This window comes from Phocoena sinus, chromosome 16, assembly GCF_008692025.1.
Source record: "Phocoena sinus isolate mPhoSin1 chromosome 16, mPhoSin1.pri, whole genome shotgun sequence".
Classification (NCBI taxonomy): domain Eukaryota; kingdom Metazoa; phylum Chordata; class Mammalia; order Artiodactyla; family Phocoenidae; genus Phocoena; species Phocoena sinus.
This window is the reverse complement of record NC_045778.1, coordinates 77822674-77837828: the sequence shown is the minus strand read 5'-3', so window position 1 is coordinate 77837828 and position 15155 is coordinate 77822674. Positions and strand designations below refer to the sequence as shown.

The window sequence follows — 15155 nt, the reverse complement described above, 5'->3', positions numbered from 1 at the left end:
TTTTTTAAAAAAAATATGAAATTTTGGAGAAAAAAATGATTGGAACCTAGGCAAGTCACTTTCCTTTTCTGGGCTTCAGTTTTTCTCTCTGTGAAACAAGGGTGTTCAGTAGGTGATATTTAAAGTTCTTTTCTACCCCCGTATTAGTCAGCTTGGGCTGCCATTGGCTCGGTGGCTCAAACAGAAATTTAATTTTCATTGTCTGAAGACTGGGAATTCCAAGTTCAAGGTGCTGATGAGGTAGGTTTCATTCTGAGGTCTCTTCTCTTGGCTTGTAGGCAGATGGATGCCATCTCCCTATGTGCTCACATGTTCTCTTTGTGCGTGCTTGTGGGGAGAGAGTGAGCAAACTCCCTCGTGTCTCTAATTAGGGTACTAATCCCATCATGAGGGCCCCACCCTCATGACTTCATCTAACCCTAATTACTTCCCAAAGGCCCTATCTCTAAATACTATTTCTTTGGGTGCTAGGGCTTCAACATAAATTTCTAGGGGGCACATTCAGTCCATAATAACAGCTGAAATTGATCTGAGGTTTAGAGAAAGCTCACAAAATAGATTTCCACTATACATGGGGCGTTTAAATACTCCATTAGTTAAATATCAATTGTTAGGTCACTTTCTGATTCTTATAAACCAAACACTCTATTCATGTATATGAAAAAATATGTGTACACATAATAAAACATTTGAAGCAATCACATGATTGTTTTTCAGTCTAAAAATGTCTTTGTGCATTCATTGGTAAACTTTAGGTTTGAGTATTGATTGCCTCTGATATATGTTTGATAATTCAGTTTGTATTCATTTGACCACAGAGTTGTTTTATCCGAGAAACTCAGAAATTTACATCTAATTTTTTAGTCCCATCTTAATTTTATATAAAATTATGATAACCTGAAGAATCTCCCTAATTTGATTCTTCCCTACCCCAGACACACACACTACCACTATGCACTCACAGATGACCTTATTTACCACTCGAAAGGCCCTTGGCTTTGAGATTTCTACCTTCTCATGCTATACAGAGTGTAGTACATGGGTCTTTCCTTCTTATGCCTTCTACCTCTTTGGGCTACTGTCAGTCTGTCCTAAAATTGCTTACCCCCTCAATGAAAATGAAGTATCAATATTTTAAATGCGCTGGCAAAGTGCCTAATGTATAGTAGATACTTATTTCAAGTTGGTTTCCCTTTGGTACATTTCTTTGAAGCAGTTTGATATAGTGGAGAGAGAAGCAGTTGTGTAGACTCTACATAATAGGCTTGTGAATTAAATGAGAAAAATAAATGTAGATCATCTTAGCATGATTGTTAGCGCACACCAGTGCCAAATAAATATTCTTTTCTCCAAGGAAACCTCCCCATCAGAGCCAATATATTGAATTGTTCAGGATTTTAACCCTCAGTGCCACTGAGTTAATGTATTCAGTCCCATTGTAAGGCATTTGTATTTCAGGAGTGATTAGATGAGTGAAGAGAGGCGGATGAGTGGTAGATAAGTAAGAGGGAAGGTTTGGAATAGGTGGGCCTTTCAGAATGTCTTAAGAAATCATACTGTATAGCTGCTGTTTCTTTAGTCTCTAGATAGGGCTGATGCTGAAAGCACCTTTTTATTTAGTTAAGGAATGAAGGCTAGATATCCTAATTCTGGATTTTCTCGAAATGTCCTTTATGATGTGTTTCAGCAGACTCTAAGAATACCCTTCAGGTTTAAGATCATTATCTGTTTTAGAGGTAGTTATTTAGTAATAAATGTAGGTATGATGGGGAAAATGTTAATGTGGATGCATTTGAATTGAAAACAAATGGTCAAGGATAGGGTGCACCTTCCGTGTTAGGTCTGAACACCAAGGCATTGTTTCCAGTGACAACTAACAAGGGACCTGAGAACAAATCCCCCAAATGACCATGCCTCAGGTTCACTGAGTTGTTAAGTTGGGTTTGGGTTTTTTTACTATGCATTTAGGAAGCTGCGGGCTAAGATTTTATCATTGATTTCCACCTTGCATCATCTAGATTTGATTTCTTTGATCAGTGAGTCATGTTTGTTTTCCTTGCTGTAAGTTAACAGTACCATTCACAGTGGCATTTTAAAGTTTGATGTTGGGCAATACTTTAAGTAGTTTATCTGATTTGACCTTGGTTTATGTTGGAACTGACAGTATAGTATGTAAAGTACAGTGAATCAGTTGTTTGTGCTAGTGTAGAAGACACTTGGTTTTCAGATTTGTTTATTTATTTAACCTTTTTATTGGTGGTTAAATGAATGTTTCGATGCTTAGAGTGCTTGCTATCGCTATAGAAATGCTGGCCAGAGCAGTGTCACTTTCTCTAGCTAACCTCAAAGAGTTTAAGTCTTTGAACCATTTAAAAAAAGTTCTACAGAGATGAGGTCAATACGATATGATGTACGTCATCAGGATAGAACATAATCAAAGCTTCGCTACTTTATTATTATATTTTTAATACATTCATTTATTTATTTTTGGCTGCATTGGGTCTTTGTTGCTGTGCACAGGCTTTCTCTAGTTGCAGTGAGTGGGGGCTACTCTTCACTGCGGTGCGCAGGCTCCTCATTGCAGTGGCTTCTCTCGTTGCAGAGCACGGGCTCTAGGCGCGCAGGCTTCAGTAGTTGTGGCACGTGAGCTCAGTAGTTGTGGCTCACGGGCTCTAGAGCTCAGGCTCAGTAGTTGTGGCGCAGAGGCTTGGTTTCTTCGCGGCATGTGAGATCTTCGCAGACCAGGGATCAAACCTGTGTCCCCTGCATTGGCGGGTGGATTCTTAACCACTGCGCCACCAGGGAAGTCCAAAGCTTCGCTACCTTTAATTAGGTAGTTTAACATTACAAGGGTTGAATAACTTGTTTTTTTTTAAAGTTTATTTGGGTGTTGTCAGGTCTTAGTTGCAGCACATGGGATCTTCACTGAGGCAAGCGGGATCTTTCGTTTTGGTGCGTGGGCTTCTCTCTAGTTGTGGCGTGCGGGCTCCAGAGTGTGCGGGCTCAGGAGTTGCAGTGCACGGGCTGTCTGTTTGCGGCGCGCAGGCTTAGTTGCCCCGCAGGCCCATGGCATATGGGGTCTTAGTTCCCCGACCAGGGATCGAACCCACGTCCCCTGCATTGGAAGGCGGATTCTTAACCACTGGACCACCAGGAAAGTCCCTGAATAACTTGGTTTTGATCAAGGTGTTTCTTGTTTTGTTTCTATGTGAAAATTAAAAGATGTAAAGTGATATTTAAAATAGCATGCCAGCTTCTCATTCATATCAATTGTTTTCTGTTTTAGGTCAGCTGCAGGTTATGCTAGGACAAAATAGGCAAGGCTGGTCCTTCTTACAAACAGTAATGGGTATGATAAAACAATGTCTTTGCTTTCGGTTAATATAGAAGATTGACAAAGTGACGAGAAGAGTGAAGAAGTTCACAGGCTAATGTAATATGTGGGGCAAATGTTCTTTTCATACTGCTCCCAGGGATATTCTACCATTGGAGCCAGGGACTAATTTTTTTTCTTGATATTTTAAATCCAAAGGATTCAGTCTTCAGATTGGGTATTTAAACTCTATGAAATCACAAGCTGTATCTTTCAGTTTCCTCTTACCTACTGAAAATGAAATTCACTCATTTTCATTTTTCTGGGTAATAGGCAGGATAGCAGTAGCTTTGAGCATATCACTAGGGATGAGTTAAAAATAGATTTTTCGGGCTTCCCTGGTGGCGCAGTGGTTGGGAGTCCGCCTGCCGATGCAGGGGACGCGGGTTCGTGCCCCGGTCCGGGAGGATCCCGCGTGCCGCGGAGCGGCTGGGCCCGTGAGCCATGGCCGCTGGGCCTGTGCGTCCGGAGCCTGTGCTCCGCAACGGGAGAGGCCGCAGCGGTGAGAGGCCCACGTACCGAAAAAAAAAAAAAAAAAAAAAAAAAAAAAAATAGATTTTTCTTGAGGCAGTGATTTATATGGCAGATAGTTGATAGAAAAATTAAGTTAAATTTTGGGGTTAATATCTCAAATACTAAATCTGAATTCCACTAAAGAATATATGAGAAGGGACTTCCCTGGTGGCGCAGTGGTTAAGAATCCGCCTGCCAGTGCAGGGGACGCAGGTTTGATCCCTGGTCCGGGAAGATCCCACATACTGCGGAGCAACTAAGCCCGGGCGCCACAACCACTGAGCCTGTGTTCTAGAGCCCACGAACCACAACTACTGAGCCCACGTGGCACAACTACTGAAGCCCACGCGCCTAGAGCCCGTGCTCCGCAACGAGAGAAGCCACCACGATAAGAAGCCTATGCACCGCAATGAAGAGTAGCTCCCGCTCGCCGCAACTAGAGAAAGCCTGCACGCAGCAACAAAGACCCAACGCAGCCAAAAAAAAAAGAATATATGAGAAAAAAAATCATTTGAAGATGATAACGTAAACATTTAGTCTGAGTGTGCTGTTGAAATATTTTCTATATTAAATTCAATGTATAGCAGTATGAAAATGCTGTAACTTGTTTTTAGCTGTGTTTTTGGTGGAGTAACTGAGGCAAACTAGATTATAGGTGACTAACCATGCTATAGTGATACTAGTTAGATACTAGTTAGATCAGCTAAGATCATAAATAGATCAGGGAAAGGCCAGGAATTGATTCTGCTTTTGAATCTTAGTATTAAAATAGTAAAAATAGGTTTGGGAAGTTTTACATATGTCAGTAACTTTGAATATAGATTTACTTTGTTATATTTATTTTTGTTTATTTCCCATGCATAAACTTTTCAGTGTCTCTTTTTTCATGCTTGAGTTTTCTTTTAGCACATAACACTAATAGCTACTATTAACTTTGCAAAGAAAAAATAATATCAAATTGAAATAAGTTTTAACTGTTGCTCTGTTCTTTTTAGCTTACTTTACTCAGAGCTCTTCCATCCAGTGAGTTGCAAGCGTGACATTTGCTGTGTTTTCAGCACCTGCCAACTTGGAAACCAGGGTTTGTGCTCAGGACTTAGGCTTACAACCCACACTTTGTGGTGCACAATGCCGTCCCAGCTGGCATGCTTCTTACCTCAATGGTGCTAGACGTTCAGTTACAAAGCTGTGCAGATTCACATGCGCTGATTTCAATAGGCATTCCCCTTCAAGCTGCTTTCAACTCTCATTTTGTATCAAAGGAGTTAGATTGGTATCATTAAATTCACTGCTGTGCTTATTTTTCAATGAAAATAAATTCATTTTATTTATCTCTTGAATCAAAAAATAACTGTCTTCAAGAACCAAAATACCTCTTTAAAAAGGTGTGTATATATAGATATAGGAGATAGATTTATAGATCTATATCTATATATCTATATCTATATGAGATTCCAGCCAGGGCTGTAACTCATTTTCATTAGTGGAAAGGTTTCAGAACAAAAGACAAAAAGAATAGAAAGGAAAGAACAGCAGGACTAGTGTGTCATAACATGCTTATGTAGGTAGGGCTGTTAGTTGTAGCTGGATCATAGGTGTGGGAACAATTATAGAACTTATTTTTCTGAATAAGCTGCATAAGAAAATTGCCCCCATAGTAGGTTTAGATTTTTGGCTTCCATCAATAACCAAAAAGTTTACATAGTTTTAAAAGAAGTGTATTTCGCTGACTTGTTTTCAGTAGCCAATCCCTTTGAAAATGTTTCAGGTGGACTTCGTGATGTCTATCTTCCCATCATCTATTATAAGCAATTTTAAAAGGTTCTCCTTTAAGAAAGATCTTTTCATATGTAGAAAGGACAGTGTGAAATGTGAATGACTGGCTTTTAATACAGCAGTTGTGACAGAGAGGCAGTGGCTTTTGGAAGCTGAATAAAGGGGTTAATGCATACTGCTGTTGGGTCCAACGTATAACACGTTCGATGTCTGTTTCACTCACGTTGTTAGTCTAAAAACAATGTTATTCTCAGAGACAAACCAGTTTACCATTTTTTAGTGGTGAGCTCTTTTTACAATCATAGGTACAGATAAATTTGATGGGAGAAACTGAGCAATACTGACCGGTACTCGCTCAGACTTCAAAGCTTAGCTCCTTGGTGTCTGAACATCATATTTATCTGGTTCTGAAGGCACAACAATAAAACACCCACCAACTACCACGGACATTTCTTAGTGCATGTCAAAACCCAGTCTTTACCCTCCTCTGCACAAATGTGCTTAGGTGAATACTTTTATTAGCTTGCTGATACAAGTTATAGTTGGTTACACCCTTTCTTAATAAAATACACTCTTATTGCCTCCTGTTGCTTAAGAGCTTTAAACTTGGAATGGGGGAACCGTCTAGCCTAGAATGCTACTCAGCTTGTATCTCCCAGGCAGTGTTGAGTGGACATATCACACATACCATACAGACAGGCATTCCTTCTTTTGGTAGTTCTGCTTTGCGGGGAGCCGGGAGCCAGAAGAGCCAGTATTGCCGTGCTTTCTCCCTAGGTTCCATATATTGGTCTTGGAGTGAGATTGTATGTAATCCCTAGGCTTGTTCTATGGCTTAACCAGGTTAGTGTTGGTTGATGATAATGGAAAAGTTACAGGTGATCATTTTTGGATTATTTATGGATTTATTCCTAAATTGGCCTATGAATTTGCATATTGGTGTCTGGTTGTGCTCCAAATCTGGTTTTGATTTGGTTTTGACCTTTGAGGACTGAACAAAGGTAGACAGCTTAGCCCGCCCCCCTTCCTCCGACTGCAGTTTACATAGTTTTAAGTCCAGAGTTTGACTGAGTTTATATTTACTCTTTTGAATTGAGCAACTCTAATATACAAACATTCGGGTAGGATTTTTTATAATAAAGAACTATGTAGTATAGCCCTAAAAAGTGGTGTGTGTTATATCTATAGGACTTTATTACATGATGTGGGAAGGCCTATAGTATGGAAGGTTAGTGGCACAGGCCTTAATGTTTATGTTTAGTCTTTGGACATTCAAATTAAGTATATGAGAAATAGCTATTCATTGGTTAGTAGCAGAACTCTTGAAGCAGATAGTTTAATTCTCTACACTTTTAAGAAAGCCTCAGAACCAGAAAAACAGGCTGCTTTAGGTTAGAAAGGAGGCGGTACAGCAAAGGACCTTGCCATAACCACAGTCCTTGGAGTTTTGTGAGACTAAGATCATCCTGAAAGCAGCAAGAATAATGGTTGCAATAATTGTTTCCAGGTTTGGGACCCCTGAATTTTGTTTTTTAAGTTGACCCGATGAACTAGTAATTGCAGGAATAAACTGAATGCTTACCAGCAGGAGTCACTCTAGGCCTCCTAATAAAAAGTAAATTAAACTATATCCTTAAAGCTCTCGAATGCTGAGGTGACGCTGTGATAAGATGGCATTAGGGCAGTGTAGCAGCATTCTCAAATTATCCCTTATGCCCTTCTTTGTTCAATCTAGGAAGACTTGGTTCTTGCTCCTTTCAGAATTGGCCCTTGATAAATTTTTTTAAAGCCGTGTTTATGGATAAAGAGATCAGTACCTTACTGTTCTGCATATTAGCTCACTTTGGCTTTCTCAGGATGAATTGACCATACCCCACATCATCTACTTGAATGAATACTCACATCCTTCTTCTGTTTGTTGTCCATCCTACAGTAGAAATCTCTAGAGTTAGCTGTAGTTAGTGTGAAAGGAGATGTTAGCTCGTGGTTTTCTGAAAAAGAATGGGTCCAGTGTGATGAGAAACTGAAATATTTTAGCAATAGCCATGAAATATAATAGTTTCCCAAGTGTACACAAGCTCAAGAAGTTAATTGTTCATTTATGTTTGATACTGGGATTGAAACATTGGATTAAAACCAATTAAATGTTCCTAGAAGCAGCAGAAAAAGTTTCCTGATTTATGAATAGAACCATTCAGATGGCGCAGACACAATCCATGTAAAGTAATGAGGTGTTTTGTTTTTTTGGCAAAGGAGAACACAAAACAGGCATAGGGAGTTCTTTTCAAAAACCTTCTCTTTTAAAAAATCTCTTTTTGGATAGATACATGGTTAATAAAATAACATACACCAGTAGGAAGGAGTAATGGGAAATCTAGGGCTTCACTTCACAAGGAAAACAATCCCCCTCCCCCAGGTGAGCAGCACAATGAAAATACTTTGCTTATTCTATCAGGGTTACATTCCTGAACTTAAGTCAACATCCTAAGTTACAGAACTAAACATGCTCTGCTTCTGCTTAGCAACCACAAATCCTTCCTTCACCGGTTGCACGTATTTTGGATGTGGCTTCTGAAGTACACATTCCTTTATTTCGATCAGCACCCCGAATTAGGAAAGTAGCGATTTATTTTCCGAAAGTGTGACAACACTAACACGGTCCCCCCTCCCCTACCGCCCAGCACGCCCTGAAATCGTTTCCTTAAAACCTCAAAAACCCAACAACCCGGAAGCTGGACGTCTTAAGTCCACGCGGCCCGGGGTTTTCATCCCGGCTCGTGCGGGGGGCGGGGGGAGACGGCCCCGGGGTCTCTGGCTCGGGGCCCGGGCAGCAGTGGTGGTGGCGGCGGCGCGGCCGGGGGCCGGGGCCACTTCCCGCGTTCCGGGGCCTTGCAGGCGCGAGCTCGGCGAGCGGCGCGCGGCTCGGCTCGCAGGACGCCCTTTAGCCCCGCCGGCGGCGCGCCGCGACCCCCCCACTCCCCGCCCACCGGCGGCTGCGCGCACTGCACACTCGCCCGCCGCCGCACGCTGCCCGGCTCCTGCACGCCGCCGCGCTGAGCGCCCGGGCCCGCGACGCCGCCCGCAGAGCGCCGGACCCAGCGACCCGCAGCCGCGGTCGGGCTGCCCCGCGGCGGCGGCGGGCGCGGGCCGCCTGGCCGGGGCCGGTTAAAGGGACGAGTTGCAAACAGTTCAGGAAGTGACAAGTCGATTTCCTCCTCCCTGGGAGCCGCTCGGTACAAAGCGCTCGGCGCCGGCAGAAGAGCGTGCGCGCGGCGGACGATCCGCGGGCAGCCTGGACGACTTGGCGAGCGCCGGCGGCAACGGCGCGGGGTCCGCTCTCGGAGCGTCCCGCCGCGCACAGTAAGCGACCCCGGGCCGGGCGGCGGCGTTGGCGACCGGGGGGCCGGTCCCGAGCGGAGGTCCCTGCCGTGTGCGCCCCAGCCGCCGGCTGTAGGGAGCCCGGCTCGCGTGTGTGCTGGCCTTGACCTTCTTTATTTTTATTTTTATGTTGCTGATTTCCTTTTTGTCCGCCTTGTTTCGCGTTGGGTCGGGTGGTTTCTCGGGGGCGCTGATTGTCGCCGCTGGTGCATGCGTGAGACTTGTCAGAGCGCAGCCAGGGGAACGAGCCAGCCCGGCCCCTGCGGAAAAGTCTGCGCTTCCCGGGGCGGGCGCGGGGACTGCTGCGCCCGGGGGTGTCCTCCTCTCCACGTCTCAACTTGAGCCCTGGCTGCGGCAGCGGCGAAGGCGCCGAGCCCCGGGACCCGGGCGTCCCGGCTCACCCCGGAGTTCCCGCATCGTTTGCAGACAACTCTTTGTTCGCGGAAGTTTGCGTCCGCCACCCCGGGATGCGGGCACGCAGCGGCGGGCTCCCCGGCGGCTGGACCGGCCGGGGAGGTCACGTAGGGGGTGAGAGGGCGTTCTGTCCCGGGCAGGGGAGGCCCCCGGGGTCGCCGCGGCGGGGACTTGCGGAATGGGGGCTGGGGGGGGGGTGCAGGGGGGCCGTGCCGGCGTGGCTTTTGCACATGGCGAGAAGGGCCGTCCGGCACGGGCACACTGGTCGAGTCACATTTTTGCCAGTCCTTGATTTCCAAGCCCGTGGGAGTCGTCTTCGCCGCTCGGGCTTTCTCTTGGTGGGGCGGGGACGAAGAAGGGGAGGATGCCCAGAGTCCCGGGGAGGGCCCTCGGTCTGCATTGCCCCAAATGCCTTCTCCGGCACCCCCCGGTTCCCTACCCCCGCCTGCAGACTTGGGGAACAATGCTCGTGGCTCAGGACAAGGCGGCGGAGCACCAGCGAGTCTCGAGAGCCGGTTTGCTCGCGTCCCTCGCCCCCGGACGCCCCCTGAAGCCCCCTGAAGCCAGGCTGCCTCCATCTGACCGCCCGGGTTCATTAACACGTACTGTACTTCGTACGATGGTGAACAAAGAACAGCTCTTTGCGGCATTTGATGAATGGGATTCTGCCTCCTATAGGCCACACTCTGAGTCTCCCATTCGTTACAGCATCCGGACTCGGTGGTGTTGGGCAAGTGGCCCCCGCGGTGGGCTGCATTCCGGGCCCCGGACCTCGGCAGGGCATTTGTGCCGATGCCGCCTCCGCCACGCTCGTCTTGCCGGAGCGGGTGCAGATGGAGCCAGGCTGACGGTTGTTCAACAGGAACAAATGTTTGTTGAATTGTTGCATGGTGGAGACAAGGGACTGTTTTCTACTGACTGCTGCAGGAGTTGGAATGGCATTGTTTATGGGCCTGGGAAGCCAGGCAAGCGCCTTGTGCTGCTTACAACATATTAGCAGACTTCCAAATGACATACTAGCATATGTGTTCCCAGCAGTTCCCACCGGCTGGAAGGGGATCCCTTCTTTCTCCAGATCCTGGACTCTGGGTTAAAATATGCCATCAGGTTTGAGGACTTGGAAAGGAATGGAGTTAGTAGACTGGGTGAAACTCACTGTTCCTGACTTCGCCAGGTTTTGGTTTCATTTTAATTTATCCACTTAACAGTAACTTGTCTCAGTTACAGTTTTGATACTGAATTGCAGATCTGTAGTGTGGTTTTTTTTTTTGTTTTCTTTTCCTCCCTTTTTCCTTAGCTATGGACAACTAGATAAACAGAAAACAGCCTCTTGTCCCAGTTGATAGGCCCATGTTAGTGGGAGAAGGTTTGGGTCTTAAGTTCAGGATTGGTAGCCCTTGACGTTGTGTCTGTGCTTGGCAAGGGTCTGGATGCTGCCAGCCATGGTACGGACCTAAGAGCCTGCTGATTCACCTCCCAGGGTGCTGTTCCAGGCCAGAAAATGAAGGAGAGGCCTGTGGCAGGTCTGTTTCTTTCTCCCAAATGCCCCTCCAGAGAACAAGGCGGTTTTAAGACCAGTTCAGATAATTTTGCCCAAGGACGACTTTTCCCCTGAGAAGGTGATTATTGCTGTGCAATCGTTTTAACATCGAAGACAAGTTTTAAATAAAAGCTAGCAGTATAGTTGCTACAGAAATGGACTTGAATGTTCTAAGGCCGGCAGGACAAATAGAGCATTCCACTGTTTTGATTGATGATATTTTTAGTCAGTTTCTCCCTTCTGTTTTGAACTTAGGGTATGCTGCATGTAGTAGCATTTTGGAAGTTCATAAAGTTTTTTGAGGAAGAAGAGCTTTAAGATACCTTCTTGTAATCACGGTGGCAACACTTAACTGACATTTTATCGGAAGCCCTGTTGTTACTTCTTAGATTCTTTCCCACCACTCCTTTTAGCCTTTATTCCCCTGCTGATTCCTTCCCCATTGCCCGGCCTCTCCATCTCCCTGGTTCTGTAGGAGCCTAGTGGGCTGGGTGTCCTTTAAGTGGGTTCAGGGAGCAGGCGCCTGACCCATGATCGAAGCTCAGGAAAGGCCAGCCAGCTCTCGTCCCCTGCAGGAGGCTGGAGAGGAGGGAGCCTTGTGTAAAATCTGGGAGCTAGCAGCAGAGGACGCCTCGGAGCAATTTGGTGTACCTTTGCGTTGCTCTTTGAAAAAGCGCACCCTTCTGACCCACTGCTTGATGCAGTAGGCCCTCAAGACTGAGCCCCGGACGCACTGTCGGGTTGTTCAGTGGATGTTTCACCCAGTCAGTGTGACTTTTTTGGATTGCACACTGAGTGGAAAACTTTGCTCTTGCCCTAAAAAAAAAAAAAAAAGACTGAAATAAGCAGATACTCAGATCAGCACAACCCCCATCATTACCACCACTACACACACCTCTCTGATGTGTAATAAAAGAAACCTGCAGGCATAATTTGTTATGTAATATGCTGATAATACAAGTTTCGGTTTTAGGTGGAAACCAGATGTGGAGGGGCTCTCTCTAATTGATCCAGCAAGGGAGACACTTTCATAGATTAACTAGCCCTTGTAAACCCCAAAGGTGATTTTTTTTTTTTTTTTTGACTTGAGGGGAGGGAGAATCCCAAACCCAGAGCTTTTTCGAAGTTTTTGCCTCTCAGCTTCTCGCTGCAGCTGTCCTTTTTGTCAGACTCTTCCTCTCTTGAAAGAACCGGTTTGTTGCCAACATGAAGCACATGGCTGGGTCTGGTGGGGCTCAGCACAGCTTAACTCTGCTGGGCTCCACTCTCCTCGCCTTGTCCAGCTGCTGTCCTGCCCTCCACCCTACAAAACAGGGCCTGGCTGAGGGACTTGGGTGCCGTAAGGAATGTTGACTGGTCTCCCTCAACTCTATTCTGAAATGTGTGATCATCCAGGGAGAGTTGCTGTTTAAACTTGCCCAATGGATAAACTTTCTGAAATCATTGACTCTCCTTCTCTGATTAATTTGTGTTTGTTTCCTGCCTAACTTTAGAAGGGTTCTTTCTACAGGACTGAGTCACCTTTATTATGGCCCAAGGTCGGGGACTGCACTGTAATAGCTGACCCCATTAACAACAGTTTCATTGCCTGCCGGGATGTGAACTCTGGAAACAAACCTAGAGGCTTAGATATGCTGATGTGCCCTGGAGACTGGCTTAGAAAATTTTTGTTTTAGCGCAGTTTACATTAACATGATTAATGACCTTGCCACTGAAAAGTCTATATTCAAAAGCTATTTACCATTCCCTAGGGTTCTTCTTATGGTGAAGTAATTTTCTTTGCCAAACAACTTTGTTTTAAGGTAACTTCTTCTTTGATGTTTAATCCAAACCTCCTGTGCACACAGTTTTGGATCAAGGTTTGGGCTTCGAAAATTGCAGGTTGTGGTTTTGGTGGTGCCGGTCTTAACCCTCCCGAACCCTGGTCAGGGGGCATCCGGATTCTTAAGAAAGTTCTCTGAGATCCTGAGAAGCGGCAGTTAGTGCTGTGCTGGTTAGGATGGGAGGAAATCTTCCAGAGGAAACTTGGCTTCAGGGTGTCTTGGAGGAGGGATACAGGGAGGCTGGAGCAGAGGACAAGTTTCCCCCCCGCCCCTTGCAGTGACTGGAGATACTTGAGCGTTTTCAGAAAACAGAGACGTCTTTGCTGCAGCTGCCTTCTCCTCCTCCTGCTTTTTCCTCATCTTCTTCTTGTTCCTTTTTTTGTTAAGTGTGGGTTGATTGAGAGGGGGAAATGCTGATGGGTGGGTCTGAAAGCAGCCTTTAGGAACCCAAGAAAATAAAAACACATTTGAAGGACTCGGGAAGATTTTGCATTTCAAAGGGTCTACCTTGTAGAATTTCACATCACGTCAGGGGTTACGGAGAAATGTGACAGGCACCCTGCTTCTTTACGGTTCTCCTCTCCTGCTGCCGGGGCTGCATGGGAAGCTGCCTTTTGCAGGGGGGATGGGGGCAGCCTGGCCAGACTGTGCAGGAATATCACGGAAACAACAGCTCCCCTTAGGTATCTGTAGTCCCTGGAGGGACTTTTTCCACTGGGCCCCTCTCAGGAGGCGAAAGCAAATCATGTCGGTAAACAGCCCATTTGACCCCAGAATGCAGGAGCAGGCCAACTCCTGGCCGTTCTCGCTCTCCCTTGAAACAAAGAAACAGATTCTCCTCCTGTAGTGATATAGTGTGGTTCCCAAGATCCAGGCCCGTGAAAAGTTGGGTGCAGCGGGATTTAGCTGAAATGGGTGTGGATTATTCAAAGAATAATAGCAGTGCCCACTGGTTGTTGAAGGCTCACCCTTGGCCAGGGGCTTTGTATACACTGTCTCTAATTCTCAAAGAAGTCCTGCAGTTACAGCTGAAGAAACTGAGGCTCAGAGAGGCCAAGTAACTGGCCCAGAGCCACACAGCTGGAAGGCTGAGCATCTGGTAGCTCTGTTCCAGTCTGTCTGGCTTCAGAGCCTGCTTGCTCTCCATACACTGTGCTGTTGGTGGGTGTGCTCATAAGACAGAGGCACTGGGTTCTGTTTTATCTCAAAGCATAAATATTGTTTAGTCTTGTTAACACGACAGGGAAACTTAGAAATTTTAACTGCCTTTTTTCCTTGCTCCTCTGTTTCCTACGGCCTTTTTTTGTTTTCTTTGAAGGAGTAATTGGATTCTGTATCTACCATAGGACCAAAGACAGTGCCTCAGTTGGGAAGACTGAAATGTTTTGCTTCGTCCTCACAAAAGACAGATTCATAAGAAAATAATATATTCCCAGTGACCTTATGGGGGAAATGGGAAATAAATCTGACAGCCCACTAGAAGCATCACATTTATGCAGATCCCATTTTCCATTCAAAGAGATTATTAAAAGGGTTTACAGCTTTGTTTTTTTTTTTTTTGCATTTGTAAGTTAGATGTCTCATAGTAAATCATTTTGTGGTCCTTGCCACCTCAGGTTTGTACAATATCACATTTTGTTTACATGCCTGAAGTCATCAAATAACTGAACACAACTGTACATCCTCCAGCGTGTGGGCACTTGGTATGCCCCAGCCAGGGCTGGGCAGAGGCCCTGCATTCTGTCTCAGACAGATGGCTCGTGCAGGTTGGTCGTGGTTTGTGTGTGGAGGTGGGGTAAGTATACCCACATCTTCAGCAAGGGCTGCCTGGCTGGATCTGCTGGCCTTCCTGCTCCTAGAGAGTTTGTGGGAGAGGGCTGGGAGCCCCTGTCACCAAGTTTTTAGACTTTACAGCAGTGTTCCTCAACCTTGGCTGCGTACTAGAATCACCTGGGGAAGTTTAAAAAAAAAAAAAATCTGGATGCCCAGACAGCATCCAGGACCAATTACATCAGAATCTTGGAGAGAAGGGATGGGACTCAGTGTTGGTACTTTTAAAGCTTCTGAGTTGATTCTGTTGTGCATCTAAGACTGAGGAACGAGGGCTGGAATAGACCCCACGTATACCTCTCTTCCCTTAGCAGGGATTAGGGACCTTCCTGTTCAGGAGTGGAATAAACCTATTGGAATTTTCCACCGCTGCCATGTCTCAGTGAAGGAGAATCTGAAAGGTACCCATCCCTGGGCCAAGTGCCTGCTGCAGACATCATCCAGGTAGCTCCTGTTTCTGCTGGGCCAGGCGTTGCGTGCGCTTCCCCACACAGGATTCGGTACAGCC

The 15155-nt window shown here is 46.0% G+C and overlaps 2 protein-coding genes across 2 annotated transcripts in view; both read left to right on the top strand.

The window, feature by feature from the left end:
* Positions 1–15155, top strand: part of EEF1AKMT2 (EEF1A lysine methyltransferase 2) — a 73656-nt gene that overhangs the window by 29310 nt on the left and 29191 nt on the right. The gene's annotated exons all lie outside the window — the stretch shown is intronic.
* Positions 9033–10493, top strand: LOC116741530. Its single transcript, XM_032608230.1, has 2 exons — positions 9033–9568; positions 10163–10493. The coding sequence occupies exons 1-2, from the start codon at positions 9168–9170 to the stop codon at positions 10449–10451; spliced, it is 690 nt and encodes a 229-aa protein (XP_032464121.1). The 5' UTR covers positions 9033–9167; the 3' UTR covers positions 10452–10493.

What these genes read in the sequence shown, in the direction of transcription:
- LOC116741530 (XM_032608230.1), top strand. Translation starts at nt 9,168, where the DNA reads ATGTTGCTGATTTCCTTTTTGTCCGCCTTGTTTCGCGTTGGGTCGGGT. An exon ending in CCGGGGAGGTCACGTAGGGG is followed by an intron (nt 9,569 to 10,162) that starts GTGAGAGGGCGT and finishes CATTCGTTACAG; the next exon opens with CATCCGGACTCGGTGGTGTT.